At 45.5% G+C, this 15272-nt stretch overlaps 1 protein-coding gene across 6 annotated transcripts in view; it reads right to left on the bottom strand.

Moving 5' to 3' along the window:
- Positions 1 to 15272, bottom strand: part of PBX3 (PBX homeobox 3) — a 158554-nt gene that overhangs the window by 60251 nt on the left and 83031 nt on the right. The window contains exon 1 of one of the 6 annotated variants that reach the window (XM_043530336.1): positions 11955 to 12021. The exons of the other annotated variants lie outside the window; for them this stretch is intronic. Within the exon in view, the coding sequence (XP_043386271.1) occupies positions 11955 to 11991 (37 nt within the window). The 5' untranslated portion in view covers positions 11992 to 12021. Of the gene's footprint in view, positions 1 to 11954; positions 12022 to 15272 lie in introns of those variants that run through there. 6 annotated transcript variants of the gene reach the window in all.

The raw sequence follows: 15272 nt of genomic DNA, 5'->3' as shown, positions 1-15272 counted from the left end.
GCATGCCTCACGAATGGACAGGAACAAGTGCTCCACTGCTCCACCCCCCCCCCCCATTCTTCCAGAGGTAGATATTAATTATTCCAGCATTTTCCATTTTGAGATAAGCTTGTTAACAAGACATTATAGGGTTGCTCAGAGTGCCTATCCTTTGGGTTTATGATGTTTACAGAGAAAAGGAAAATCAGCGCGAAGAAATAGCAGAGAGTAATTAATGTATTGTAGTGTGGAATTTCCACTTCCTACCTCCATTTAAATCAAATACAGCTCAGCAGTGCCAGAGTAAATCAAGGGGCAGCCACAGGGGAGTGGGGCTCAGCAGAGGCATTAGAGCCAGATCCAAACCCCTTCTTCACCCAAGCTACTACTCTTATTACTTGTGCAAAGCAAATATCCAGCCTCCAACCCTAAATCACTTCAATTCCTATTTCCAAGTATAATTTAATCTTTTTCAGCGACACTTGATGCTTACTTCATCACAGCATAATGACAGATTAAAAAGTTGTTGAATTAAATATTAAAGAGGACTTCAGGCAGTTCTGCATTTTTAAGGAATAACACAGATTGGAGATGAAATGAGAAGCCCAAATGCATATTTTATTCCAAAAGGAAAGAATACATATATTTTTCCTTCAGGCCACCTACTTTGTAATAAAACATAGGGCAGGTTTTTATTTAGTGGATAAAAGCATGATATAGTATTATAAGATTCATATCACTGTAAACTGGTAACATCCAGTGATGTCAAAGCTAATGACACCACATGATCGAACACAGTCTTTTGTTAAATATATATGTATAGCTACACTGTATATATTTCTATAGTCGTTTACAATTTTTTTCATTAGACTACTTATGCACAATTTATTGACTCTCAGATGTGAAAGTTTATCTTGTGATGACACCGTATGCATGACATCAAAGCACAGAATACAAAAGATAATTTAAGCTATTATTGAAGTATAAATCATTCTGAGAAAAATGATGTCAGTATATGAATAACAAGAAAGTCATTTTAAATTGAAACTATAGTTTAAAGTGTCTGAAAGTCCTGAAGATAAATATGGATGACAACAAATTTTGAATTTTAAAAGGAATTTCCACATTTTGATGTAAAAAAACCTCCCAAACTATTTTATTGTAATATATTATTAGTTGATTAATTCTCACATATAAAAGGATCAAAGAGCACATCTTTAATATTTTAAATAGACATTCCAATTCGTTCCTTTCTGAGCTCTATATAACCGCTTCAACAGCTGCAATCCCATATGCCTCTGGGTCACAAATTTTGCTTTAATTCCATATTATATATTATACAGACACACACATGAGTGATTTGAAGATTTCCTTGATTGCTGTAAATGAATACAATTGAAGTACAGACGCTCATTTTAATTCAACATAGGCCAGACATCATTATCAGTACAGCTTGTATAAAAGAGACTCAGTTTTTCTAACCACATACTGCACCACCAAGGAGGGCAAAGAAAATCTGGGAGCAGTGGGCAGCATGGAGGGTGGCAGGAAACTAAACATTTATTTACAATTCAAACTTGATTTCTATAAAAGTGGGTTGGTTCATAGGATGATGTAGCAGAGCATCCACATTACCTGGCTTGCCACACACATCCGCGTATAAAAGTTTATTCAAAACAATAATCAAGAAATATTTACATATATAATTCCATACTCCTATTTGGGATATTAACTGAAGAAACCTCCCTGGTATTTTAAGCTGTCTTTCTGAAACGGACTGGGGGCTGGGAGAGCAATATTTTGTCATTTCATCCAGTAGTGAATTTACTTCTTTGCAACAGAGAAGGTGAAATTCCTCATGCAAAAAGAGGCATTTTAGGCCATTCATTCACCCCTGGCTTGGAGCAGAGCAATTTTCTTATGAAATTCTGACATCTGTGTGGGGGAAATGATCGGTCTTATTTAGGAACATTTTAAAGGCAAATACAGACAGGATTTTGGTTTTTAAATTCCTCCTTTACGCTTTTTGCAACTAAGATACTGGGACGTTTCGCTGCTGGTAAGGTAAATGCCTTAGTGCTGCCCAGAGCTTCTGCTCTTTCCACCTTCCTCTGCCAGTGTAAAAGAACCTGGGCTAACAGGTCACCCACTTGCAGACACACGGCTTTGACTCAATATGGGGAAGGCCCAGAGTCTTCCACAGCCCCACCAGAGGAATGTTTAAATACTCTGCTCAGTGGGTGGGAGATGGCTGTTGTCCTCCTGCGATCAGCCAGGCTGGTGGTGTTCTGTTATAGACAACTCAGGGTAAACACACCAGCAGCGCCAGGAAATGCAAGTCTGCCCGGCTTCTTAGCATGAGAAGTCTGGAAGCCTGAGAAGAAAAACAAGCAAGGGGTTTCTTCCCAAATAGTATGTGTGTGCAGCACCTTGCACACTGACAACACTCAGCCAACAGCTGTGTCTCTGTCTCTCCAGGCAAAGGGTCCAACTTATGATCAGCCAGAGGGCCTTCCAGAGCAATTTCCTCAATGGCAGCTGAGAACCACAATGCTGGGCGAGGTCTCTGTGACGCAGGGTTGCCGTCTGGTGCTCCTGCCGATGCATGAAACCCAGGGACCCTGCTGCTCCCAACAGCCCTCTTTGGATGTGCAGAGCTGCTGCAGAGTGCGATGGAGGCGGACGGGTCATAGGGGACCCTTAGCGGCCTTTTACACTTGGCCTGTCTAATAAATTCCTTCCCCTGATGAGCTGTCTCTTCCCTCCCACTCATCATTTGTTTACATTATCATACTGTCTGCAGGCCTGCTGGGCACGTACCCACAGAGTCCCAGGCAGGCCCTGCCCCACAGAGCTTACAATGTAATCAGATCGGGCGGACAGACTGTACATGCAGGGTGAAAATTCCTGGGCTTTACTGAGCTGCCAAGGGGGGCCCCAGTGCACTGTGCTGCCATGTTGCTCAGCCTGGCTTGGCATCAGCGTGGCTCCAGGGCTGACACTGCCTCCTCCCCACCCCCTCTCAGACACGGGATTTTCCTGTCTCCGCTCTTCAGAGCGCATAGGCCATGCAGCACCCAGGCATACAATCTGCCCAGCCCCTCCAGCAGGGCCAGGGCCGACCCCCACCACTGCATGAGCACTGGCCTCGTGCAGGGACTGGGGAGATGTGTCCTGTTTCCAGCTTTACCCCAGTGTGTGTGGGGGGGAGAGGCTGGAAGTCCATGCCTACGTTTCCCCAGTAGGAATAATCATGATCGGTGTGATGAGGCTAAGGAAGTTACTATTTGCACAGTGTTTTGAAGGTGCAAGAGAAGGGCTAGCTGTTATTAAAATCCCCCCGCTTCTCCGGTTCACACGCATACACACACACACCTCTTCCCCACATCTCTGGGTGCTGGAACATGCCTGCAGCGGGGGATGCTTCCCTTCCCCAGCACACTGTCTGCTGCAGCTGGGCCAGGCAGCCGGAATCTGGTGGCTCCAATAAAGGCAGGGTCTCTAAGCTTCCTGGTTGGTCCGTGCACCGTCATTAATGGGATATTGTTTTTATTATTATTAATACCAAAGGGATCTTCACTGTCTTTTTGGTCAGTGCAAACACTCAGCCTTTAACTCATTAAGTCACAGAACAATAACACAGAACAAGCAGACAAGAGAAATGCCATTGTTCCTTCACTTGAGTCTAAGGGCTCTTCTTGCCGCCATGTAAATGAACTTAATGCTCTTCACTCAGGCTCACTTGGAGGGTTCTCATTTACTGCCTCTCTCTGTGACAGCATTTTCTCACCAGCCCTGACTGCATAATTAATGCAAATGCAGCCTTAGTGTCATGAGCTGGGCTCTTTTGGTTTGCTTTGGTACGACACTTACAGAGGAATATTAACTAGAGAAAGCAGCATCACAACAGGGGTGGAAAATCAGGCTGCCAGGGACTCATTCCGAATGCCACTGAAAGGAGAGCGCCTTCAAGATTGTTTCATCAAGGTGATTGAGAACAAAAACTACTGAGGAAAATTCAAGCTTACATTTATGAGCTTCTCCACATACATTATTTATATCACCAGAACCTATAGGAACACTATTTCCAAGCACATATTCATGCAAATAGATTATTTGGAAAATGGTGAAGAACCCTGAGTTAAATGTATGCGCACACACAGATAAATCTAATACTGATTACAGATAATCAAAGGTATTGCTCAGGTAGATGGGCTGGAAACACTTTTGTGTATGTGTGTGTTTGTTTACAGAAAGTTCACGGACATTAGGATTTATTCTAGCACAGCTCCAGAATGCCCACACTTCTCACAAGGGTCAGTGAGCTGCATACACAATACAGCCCTTCGGGGGACTAAAACTGCATTTTAACCCTACACATTCCAATCAAAATTGGCTGCATATTTTCCCCCAGTAAAGCTGAAAGCAGGTCTGCACTAAGATACATCAGAATTAAAACAGGAAAGCAGGATTCATCTCTATTATCTTCACTTTGTAGAAAATATTGCAAGGATAACATGTCATTGTTCCAGGCGTGTCATACTCCAAAAGTTTACTCAGATTAATTCAGCTGTATTTTAGTGCCAGACAGTTCTCTGCCTTACATTTTCTGGTCAAATAAAAGTAGATTTTCCTATTTGATATTTAGTTCTGTACAATGGCACCTATGCACTGGCTTTTTGCACAAGTCTTTGTATATTCGGTGCAGGATTTTCCAAAGCACTCACCACTGGCCTGACCCTGCTCCCCCTGAAGTCCAAGGGAGTTTTACTATTCGGCCACTGTGGAGTCCTTTTACAAATCCCACTCATGAACAGTGCTGCCAGCCTCAGAATTGAAAGTCATATGTCATACCCCACAATCACGAGATTAGCTTAACGTTCAGGAAATTTTCACCAATAATATATGAGCGGTTCTTTTTATTTGCCTTCTGATGTGGGAGACTTCTTGGTTCACATTCCCAAGCTTTTCTCCACAACCGTGATGGCCAGAAACTGACTCTTATTTGAAATAAAAACCACGTGACTCCAGGAGCTGCGGCTTTAAGCAAAACAACATCGGCTATGGTGAGACTGGTGATGAATCTCAAGAAGTGCTTTATTGTTCATTTACCAGTAAAACTAGGGGAAAATAGGGCTGGACTGAAAATCAGCTGTGTCTGATGCAGGTTTTCTTGGGCTAAGGGAAGGATGGGGTGGAATTCAGTGTGCTATCCAGAGGCCAAGCGCCTGCTCTCTGGGTGTTCCTCCCAAACCAGCTCCTATGCAGACCAGTGACTTGATTCTGCAAGCACGTGAGGAATTCTTCCCTTCCAAGGGGTCAGATGTAGGCCGCAGGATAGCCTTACACATCCCTTGCTGCTTAGTGATTGAGACTACACCAACTGCATGTCTTCACTGATTTAACTGAATATACAAGAACTGAAAATAATCCCTTTTACTGTACCATACAACTGAACAGATCAAAATGAACATACCAATCAAGTGGTTTGCTTTAGAGAGGAAACAGCCCCACAAACCATGATTACAAATTCAAGGTATTATATTGAAGTCATTTTTAATCCCTTATAAATGAATAACCCTTCTACCAACATAAAATCATATCCCACTGCAGAAGTAAAATGTCCTGAGCTGCACCTCTCCCTCCTGCAGTCAGTAGAGCGACCCTTTCCTTGGTGTTAGTGGAGGCAGAGTGCTCCACACCATGACTGGTAACATTCTTGTGTCTTTCCAGGGCATAGCTGCTGTGTCTCCTCCAGGAGCAATAATGCCACTTTATTTTGAGTAATCCACCCAGTGATGATTATTTATTTAAATTCAGTCTCAGAACCCTCCTCTCACCAAAGACCTTAATTTGAATTCTGCAGTCAACAAATCCCACCTCCTGTAAACACCCGACGTGTTAGCTTAGCTCCTCTGTTCTGAGGCTAGGAAGTTCCTCTTGGCTTATTTATATTTGGTAGGCGAGATAAGACAGTAGAACGCGAGCAGCAAAAAGGCAAATTCAGACAATTTTTAACTTCAATCCTCCATCTCCATTTCAGCACAGCACTAATAGGGCATCAATATTGTCATTGGGAACTCGGGATCAGTACACAAATGTGCTATAAATGGGAAAATCCCTTATGATACTAGTGTGAAACATGTAGCACATTGATTTTGTTCTTGATGGTCTGCTATTAAACTAGCGAACATGCTGACCTTGTGTAGAAAGGCAGAATACTGTGTATGCAACATAAAGTTGAAAAACAGCTTTAAAATGACTGTTTAAAACTGTAGACTACAAACCTTAAAATATAGACAAGCATTCCATAGTTTATTTTAAATTGGCAACTGCAATTTAACAAGCTATTCTAACAAATGATTAGCATAGCATGTGCTTTTCTTTAGCCATCAATTATGACACAGGATAATGCAGGGCACAACTTAAGTGTCAAATTACAATATGCCATACAAAACCACTTTACAACACAGTTTTCTGTTTGCTTAGCAATTACTACAGTGCACACTGCTTTTCATGAAAAGCCTTGGTCAGAACACTTCTTGAGAATTATTCCATTGTGCATGTGTTAGAATATACTGGGGTTTGGTTCTATCATTTTTTAAATTTTAAACGAAGACAAAATGTGCCATGTACTTTTGCTATATTAATTACAAAATAAATATCCATCTGAAAGTTTATTAAATGTCCAACTTCAGTGCTTTTTGTAATATTTATAAAACACAATATGTACTTTTACAAAATATAAAATATTATTAAAAGAAATCTTACGAATTCCATAGGACAAAATTGGCAATTTTTACTTAAAATGTTATCCCTAATAATAGGTCACATATTTAAAACTCTAATTGAATTAACAATTTTTATCAACTGCAAATATTCGAGGATCCTATGCAGATATTAATGTATGTAAAATATACAAACACTAAGATGTATGGCTAACATAGGATGATTTGAATTCTAATCTTCACATAAATCAGTCACACTTACAAATACCTGCCCCATTGATGGAGAAAATAAATAAGAATTTTATATATTTTAAATACAGAACAAGTATATAATCCTGGTTACATTAATAGATATTGCATTCCATCTGCAAAGGGAGTGTTTAGCTATTTTTTCTGTTCTGCTGTCCTTTCTCCTGCATTTGCCTAAAGGCTCTCAGTAAATTACACTCCAAGTAAATGACTGTAATTTACCCGCTGAATTCCCTTGTTCAGGAAAAGCACACACAACACATTCCAGCATTTCCACAGCTCAAATCTACTATTCTGGATGTCAAGAACAATCCACGGGCAGTAATTTGAAACTGTTTGAACCTTCAAATAAGGGAAATTAGAAAGCTAAGATTTTCAGTGAGGAGATAAAACCTGATAAAAATCTGTAACAGTTCAATTCCTTCTTCTTTATATTTATAAACAGGACATTAAATGTACTGTTAAGCTATTGGTTACAATGCAATGCTTCCAACGTTACATTGGAGGGGATATAAATCACAGAGGCGAAAACATTTTTGAATTAGGTAAATATGTTTTTAAAAAACATATAATAATTAAAATAAGTGTAGATGACCTTACAAGAAAGCAGTGGACTAAAACATTTAAGGGTGAAGCCTGGCCCCAATGAAGTCAGTGGCAAGACTCCCATGACGTCAATGGGGCCAGAATTTCGTGTCCATCCAAACATGAAATTCATCTGGATGGTTATTTTTCAAAGTGTCCTGAAAATATAGCTGAAATTCTAGAGATGGCAAATCATACAAACTAAAATATTGTCTAAACCAAGGATTTAATCAATATCTTCAGTGATTAAAATCAAAGATACACACAGGTTTATAGTAAATTCTCACACAGGATAGTTCCAATGTTCTAGGGCCTCCGTTTTGAATAAGCTACATAACAACCAATAGAAATACTTCTCACTGTTACCATACTCAAAAAAACCCTACAGTTAAGCACGCTCAGTAACCAAAACAGCCTATTTCGCCCTGTCTAAAGGCAGGTTTTCATATGGTAAAACTGTTATAAATCCTCATTATCCTAAATAAAATTACAGCACTTTAAACATTTCCAGGGAGAACATTCTCTCTTCTAAACAACTACCTTAGCGAGTAATAGGGAGCAATATGGTTGCACTTGTGTCACAGTTGGAAGTCTTTTTAAACTGTCGCCCTGCTAGCAAACCAATTCTACATATTAAAATGAATGGATTGCTTATTTCATGAGGGAAAATCATTTATAAAATCAGGACAATTATTAAGATACTGTGACTTATTTCCACTCCAAAGTGCACACGAAGCAGATAAATGAAACAACTTATGGACATCCAAATGTCTTTTCTCCGTGTCACGATTTTCTCTTTCAAATGAGTCATCCATCTGTACAAGTAAATTAAAAATTGATCTAAATCCTACGTACAAGGAGCTAAAGTTTTACACATTTTCATATTATAAACAACTGCAGACTTCACAAACATAGGGCATGGGGCTTTTATTTCTAAAATATAAATGCTAGTTCTCAGGTATTCCCTGTGAGCACAGTGCAGAGACCCAAAGGCATATATGCAGTGCGTAGGCCATAGAGCTGTACAGGTACCTGGTCACTAACAGATCTCTACTTTATACATGGAGTGTGTGATGGGCAGACCTCCTCCTCGGTTGTCCTCTTAGTCTGAAATCAGACCCTGGCCTGGCTTTATCACCTGTTTATTTGGGACCCTTTAGCAGATTCCTTGTTTGGATTAAATCTAATCAAATGATCAAGTAATGCACCACAGCAGGTTTGAGAGCGTGTCCCTCATAGTCACTGAGTAAATTATAGGAACACTATAATTTGATGAGAACATGTGGGCATCCATCCACAAATCCATACATTTCTGATTGCATTTTGTGGGTTTCACTGATACCAACATGCACTTCCCCAGAGGCCTCTGTCCTGGATTGCTGCTGGCACAAACATGCACCACTTGGAAACCTACACAACTCCTGAAACATGTTTAATCCTGGGTTTAAAAACTTTACACATTAATGATCGAGAATAGGCACCTTCCCTAACTAGCAAAACAGCCCCCCGGTAGGTTGTCCAAAACACATGGGTGTCTTGTACCGACTTGCTTCCCAAATACAATGGAGCTGCTTAACCAGTAAGTATGTGAGGTATTCCTGCATCAAATGAAGTTTGTGTACAGTGTTGCCCAGGCTGTCTGCAGATCCGTGCTTACTAGCATCTCCTTTTTCATTCCTGTGCCCAACCCCGACTCGGGCAGTTCCTTCGAACCCGTTCCACCTTCCACTATAGGCATGTTAATGGTAACGGCAAGGCAGCAGATAATAAGGTAATTAACTCCTCAACCAAGAAACTATCTATGCTGCTGTTTTTGACTGAAAATTTCTTCGTTAATTTCCAGTCATTCACATTATCTATTCTCCTAATTGCAAACCCGGACTAATTGTTTCTCCAAGTTGTACCATAGCTGATGGCAGTAGAACCTATGCGCACATAAAAGCTTCCGTTTCTAATGTCGCTGTTATCAAGCCAAAAACAATTACACCCATTTGAATTATGGCAACCAATAAATTTAGATAATCACCATATGCAACATAACATTTTGGCACTTGAACTAAAAACTCTTGTAGACAACTCTAGATTGCTGCTAATGCCGAGAGCTCTCGTCCTACCCAAGGCTGCCAATAGAAATGCCAATGCTGCTGAATACTGCTCATCCTAGTAATGTTGTCAGTGAATGGCACATTCACACAGCCCCCAATCCTCTCTTCCCAGGCATGGTCTTCTCCAGCTGCAGCTTAATTTCCTGTGACTTGCCTAATTACTGTAATTAAGGATTAATTGCCATTAATTATTCACACATAAGCTCATCGCAAATCATGGGGTAAATGTCTTATGAAAGCTGCCATACAAGCCATGTATAAACACTCTGGGATGCTCCAGGCAGGAGAATCTATCACTCAGCCCTGAAGCAAATCTCTGCTTCTCTTACAAAAACAGCTATAACTCTCAGAAACTCGACAGTCTTTGCAGGTAAGCATTAGGTTACAAAGCATGTTTTCCTGTGGAAGCCACAACGGTTTTATTAGGACTATAAATGCTGTTTTATCTTTCCAACTGCTATTTTTATGCTTCCATTTTTATTCTACAGTGTTCAGTTTAGGACAAGCATTTGCGCGGAGAAGGCAAGTTTGCAGCCGCTGCTCCCCAGCCCCTACCCCGTCCGTCAGGCTCTTCCACCGGGTTTGTAACACGGGACCATGTGACTGGGAGCCGCCTGCTCACCTCGCCGCAGCCGCTCGGGGATGAGCGGCGGCGCTGGGACGAAACCCGCCTGGATTTTCCGAACTCCAGCCGCCGGAGCGTGCGAGCCGCGGCGACTCTCCCCGCAGCCCTCCCCGGGGCGCGGCCTGCGGCGTGTGCCGGGGGGAAACGCGGACGGTGTCAGGGGCCGGCTCCGGGCGGGCGGCCCCAGCCTTGCCCGTGTCCCGGCTGCCCCTCAACCCCCGTCCCGGGCGGTGCGGTTCCGCGCAGCGCAGCGTGCGAGCGGGGCCCTGGCTGCGCCCCGCGCCCCCTTCCCCGCGCCCCCGCCGGCGGGCTTCGGTTTCACGCCGGCTCCGAGCGCGGCCGGGCGCAGGCCCGAGGAGCGCGTGTCCCGCGCCGAGCGCAGCGGGGCCCCGGGCCAGGCCGGCGGAGCCTTGTCCCCGTCGCTCCGAGCCGGGCGGGGCCGCTCCCTCTCGGGCCGCGGGTTCGCGTGGGGCGGCGACAAACCCTCGGGGCCGCGGGCCCCCGGCAGAGCTTCCCACACGCGCCTCGAACAGCTTCCGCCGCGTAACTACCGCGCGTAACGACCGCGTAGCTACCCCGCCTGACGGCCGATAGCGACCCCGCGTAACGACCGCGTAGCGACCCCGCGTAACTGCGCCGCCTAACCGCCTATAGTTACCCGGCCTGTAACTACCCCGCGTAACTACCGCCCAGCGACCCCGCTTATAGCTACCCCGCCTGTAACTACCCCGCTCATAGCGACCCCGCGTAACTTACCGCATAGCGACCCCGCCTATAGCCACACCGCGTAACTACCGCGTAGCGACCCCGCTTATAGCTACCCCGCCTGTAACGGCCCCGCTCATAGCGACCCCGCGTAACTTACCGCGTAGCGACCCCGCCTATAGCGACCCCGCCTGTAACTACCCCGCCTATAGCCACACCGCGTAACTACCGTGTAGCGACCCCGCCTAGCACCTCTCGCCCGAGCCGCGGCCTGCGCGGGGCCCGCCGAAGGGGCCCCGCTTGCCAAGCCTCGGGCTCCAGCAGCGGCCGCGCTCGGCCCCAGTCCGCTCCGCGCTGCCGCGGGCGGCGCAAACTGTTCACGGGAAAAAGCGCCCCGCGCCCGGCGCCTGTTCCGCTCCTCGCGGGAAATCACCGAATTGTCCCCGCCAGGCCCCCCCCGCACCCCCCCGGCCCCCGCCAGACCCCCCCGCACCCCCCAACCCCCCCGCCAGACCCCCCCCCGCGCCGGTCCCTGGAGCTGCTCGGGCCCCGGGTCCCAGCCGGCTGCCAGGCGCGGTCTCCGGCCGGGTCCGGTTCGCTCCCCGCGCGGGGCGGGGGGTCGCGCCGCCCGCAGGGCTGGGCCAGTCCCGGGCTCCGCGCAGGCCCCGGCCGGCTCCCCCGGGACACGCCGCCGGGCTGCGGGATGAGACCCGGGAGGCTGCAGCCGCCGCGGCCGGGCCCGGGGAAGCAGCGGGCGGGGAATTCGCGGCTCCAGGCCCAAGGCTCCGTGCCGGCGGCGGGGATCGGTGTGTTCACGGCCCCGGCCCCGCGAACCGGCCGAGCCCGGCGCTCCCCACCCCAGTGAACCAGCCCCCGCGTGGGGAACCGCCCCGGACACGGGTGGGCTCCCAGCAGCACAAAATGGAAGGAGGTGAGCGTGGGGACTGAAATGAAACCTTCCCTCCCCGCTCATCTCACCTCCTCCCGTGAACGCCGGGCCTTGGAGAAATGTCATCTCCCCGCCAGAACCCCTATCATTCCTGAAATAAGTGACTAAATATTACCCAGGAAAAGCATTTTCCCTCTTGAATTAATTACATTTGACCTTTTCCCCCTCTTCGGAGGCAAAGGCTTTCTGACCAGAGAGAGGCCCACTTCTCCTGAGCAGATATGAAATTTAGCAAGCCTCCTTTATCCTGAAATTTATAATTCAACACATGCTTTTGCTAAGCATCTCTGCTGACACAGGGACAGATACAAGGCTTTAATTCCTGAGCATGGGATGCTGAAATCAAAAATCAGCCTTTTTTAAAAATCACTCTTCTCAGTAGAAGGGTCCACATGGCTCCAACAATCCGCTTAAACTTGGCTGGAAACTTTTATAATAAACATTCCTGCAACATAATTTGATGTTTTTAAATGAAAGCACCCAAGCTAATCTATACAAATTAACAGATGTCCTCCTGAAACAGTTAGAAACAAAGAAATGCAGATGCGAACATCATCAGCATCCAAATGAGCTTATTGTAGGACCCTTTAAGGCACATCTGAGCATGGCTCCAGCCTGTATCTACCTTTCAACTTGCAAATGACAGTGTCACCAAACACTGTCCTTCCATCAATCAAGCTGGGTCATGAATATACAAAAGGCAGCAGAGAAGCTGGCTACCTCCTGCAGTTCAACTTGGCCTAATTATCTAGGCCTTTCTTTTTGTTACAGTCTGAAGGGTATACACCCAGTCAGCTGTTGGGCAGCCCGAGGCCTAATCAAGGAAGGTTAGGCGTACTGACCCTCATGTGGACAACGAATGCAAGTTAAATGTGAGCACCAAATGTCATCTTTCTTATTCATCATTATAAAACTTCCCTCCCCTTTCAAAATACCAATCTGCTGCCATTTTCAGACCCACCCCCTCCAAGCTGTCATTTCAGTGTGCTCCCTGCCAGTAGAAGGAATTAGCATGTGCTGCTATTCTCAGATGCATCCCTCAGATATGTTAGCTAATGACCTCCCCCCAGAAAGTGGACCCGACCCTCAATGTCTCATCACTGGTAAAACAGGTTCGGTTGGACTCTTTCCACAAAGAGGAACTACAAACATTCTGATGGCTGAAACCCATAAGGATTCCTGGGAAAGGGCCCTTTTCCCATGGGAGTGGGCCTTCCCAGCTCTCATCCCACAACAACACAGTACTCAGTTGCTGTTTTAATTTAAAATATCAATTACTTAATCGCAGCGTTCCTCAAGCTGACCCTGGGACTCCAGCAGGAAAATGTCCATTGACTTTTTGAATAATTACAATCTCAGCACCTCTGGCAGGCCTTCTGCCCCAACTAAAAGGATTAGTCTAAAGTACACTAGTTCCATCTGCCTTTGTGATGTATTCATGTTTTGCGGGGTTCTTTAAAGAGGGGACAGGAGCACAGTTAGTTACTGCACTATCCTTTCACATACAAAGACTGAAACCTGCCCTTTCTGGCATCTCACGTTTGGCCATCTCTTCTCGTCTCCAGAGGCTGTTTGCCACATCCCAGAGGTACCAAAAAGCGGGCAGAATTGTTTTTTCTGCTCAGGTGAGGCCTATTCTTGGAATTGTGTAAGTTTCGTAGAGCACCTTTGAGGTGCGTAGAGGAGATTTGTGGGGACCCAAAACCAGTAACAGGCTGCAGCTTCTGAACAGACGTTGTCCTGGGTCCTAGGACTGCAACAGTGGCAATGGTGCAAGCAAGTTTCTATGGCAGGGCTGTGGAGGGAAACTTCTGCTCACTGCCAGCATCTCCTTACAAACACCACAGTTCACTGCCCAACGAAATAAAAGGCACCAAACCGCTCCCAGCTCCCAGCAGTGAAATCCCCGCCACAACCAGCAAAGAGCACGAACCCTGTTGCTGTCAGAATCCTGCTGGGGCACCAGAGAGGTTCGAAGCTGGGGAAATTCAAAGAAATCAGATTCCCTGGCAAAACCTCCACAGTCACCGCCACCACCATAACACAGCACGGTGTAAAACCCAGCCCAAGCTCTGTGTTGAAGTTTGGAGAAGCAAGAAGTTTAGGAAGTGATCTCAGATCATTGTCAAGCAGAATCCAACATGTAAGTGCTAGAAAGAGTCAGATGAATGTCAGGGCAACAGATTCATGAACATTCAAAAACAGACCTATTGGATGTCAAATATATGACTCCAAATGCAGCATGATGCCAACTTTCTCTTCCTGGTATGGATTTGAGGGATAACATCCAGACTAAATCTGCTGGTTCTTTACTATGCAGGCTTTACAATTTACACAACTTCGTTACAAGTTAGATACACCTGTATTTTAATTTCATTGGAGGAGAAGAAACCCCTCACCCCACATGTACTGTGCTTATAAATATTGTGTTTCACTAAATACATTTCCCATCATGTAAAACAATGCATTTTATCTGGGAAATTATTTGACACTATACAGTCACATAGCCCTTGTTCTGCCTAGCTGCACAGGGATGAATCTCACCCACAGTGAATAGTATGCTGGGTATTCGTATAAATACTCCAGGTTTTAAACAGAGAGGACAGCCATTGTCAGGGAGACTCCTCAGTTCAAAGGCCAGAAGGGACCACTGTGATCATCCAGCCTGACCTCCTGCATTGCATAGGCCAGAGAACTGCCCCATAATAATTCCTAGAGCAGAGCTTTCAGAAAAACATCCAGTCTTGGTTTAAAAATTGTCAGTGATGGAGAATCCATCCCGCCCCTTGGTGAGTTGTTCCAATGGTTAATTACCCTGACTGTTAAGAATTTGTGCCAGACTGAGATGGAGATGAGACGGAGAGGCAGGGAGTCTCCCAAAGGTCAAAGGCCAGAAGACCAGTGTTCCTTGCTAACAATACTGTGCAGCTGGAACTCTGCAGCCCAGCTCTTAATTTTAGCCAGTTTTCATGGTCTCATTCTATTCTACGGAGAATCAGGAGCTCGGTAATATCTAACACAATGGGGAATAGGGCTTGTTTGGCTTCAGAGTATGAGTTTCTAAATAGCAAATTATTTTAAAATCGACTAAACGAAAATGGAGAGATTGGGAACTGTTTCCCCTTCAATGTACAGGTTAGGAACCAAGAGTGTAACGTCCCAGAATCGGCGTGGGGGGCGCGCTGTGACTGAGCTACCCTGACAAATGTTACTCCTTTGGTAGCAGAGCAGCTAATACGGCTCCTGCTTTCCAACCCATCCCCAGCCAAAAGCAGAGGGCTTTTCAGAGGGGTTGGTGTTATTTACATAGCACTAGAGGTGTGTCCGGTTCTTTAGATACGCGGGAA

This window comes from Chelonia mydas, chromosome 16, assembly GCF_015237465.2.
Source record: "Chelonia mydas isolate rCheMyd1 chromosome 16, rCheMyd1.pri.v2, whole genome shotgun sequence".
Classification (NCBI taxonomy): domain Eukaryota; kingdom Metazoa; phylum Chordata; order Testudines; family Cheloniidae; genus Chelonia; species Chelonia mydas.
Note: the sequence above shows the minus strand (reverse complement) of the source record. Positions and strands in the feature narration are given on the sequence as shown.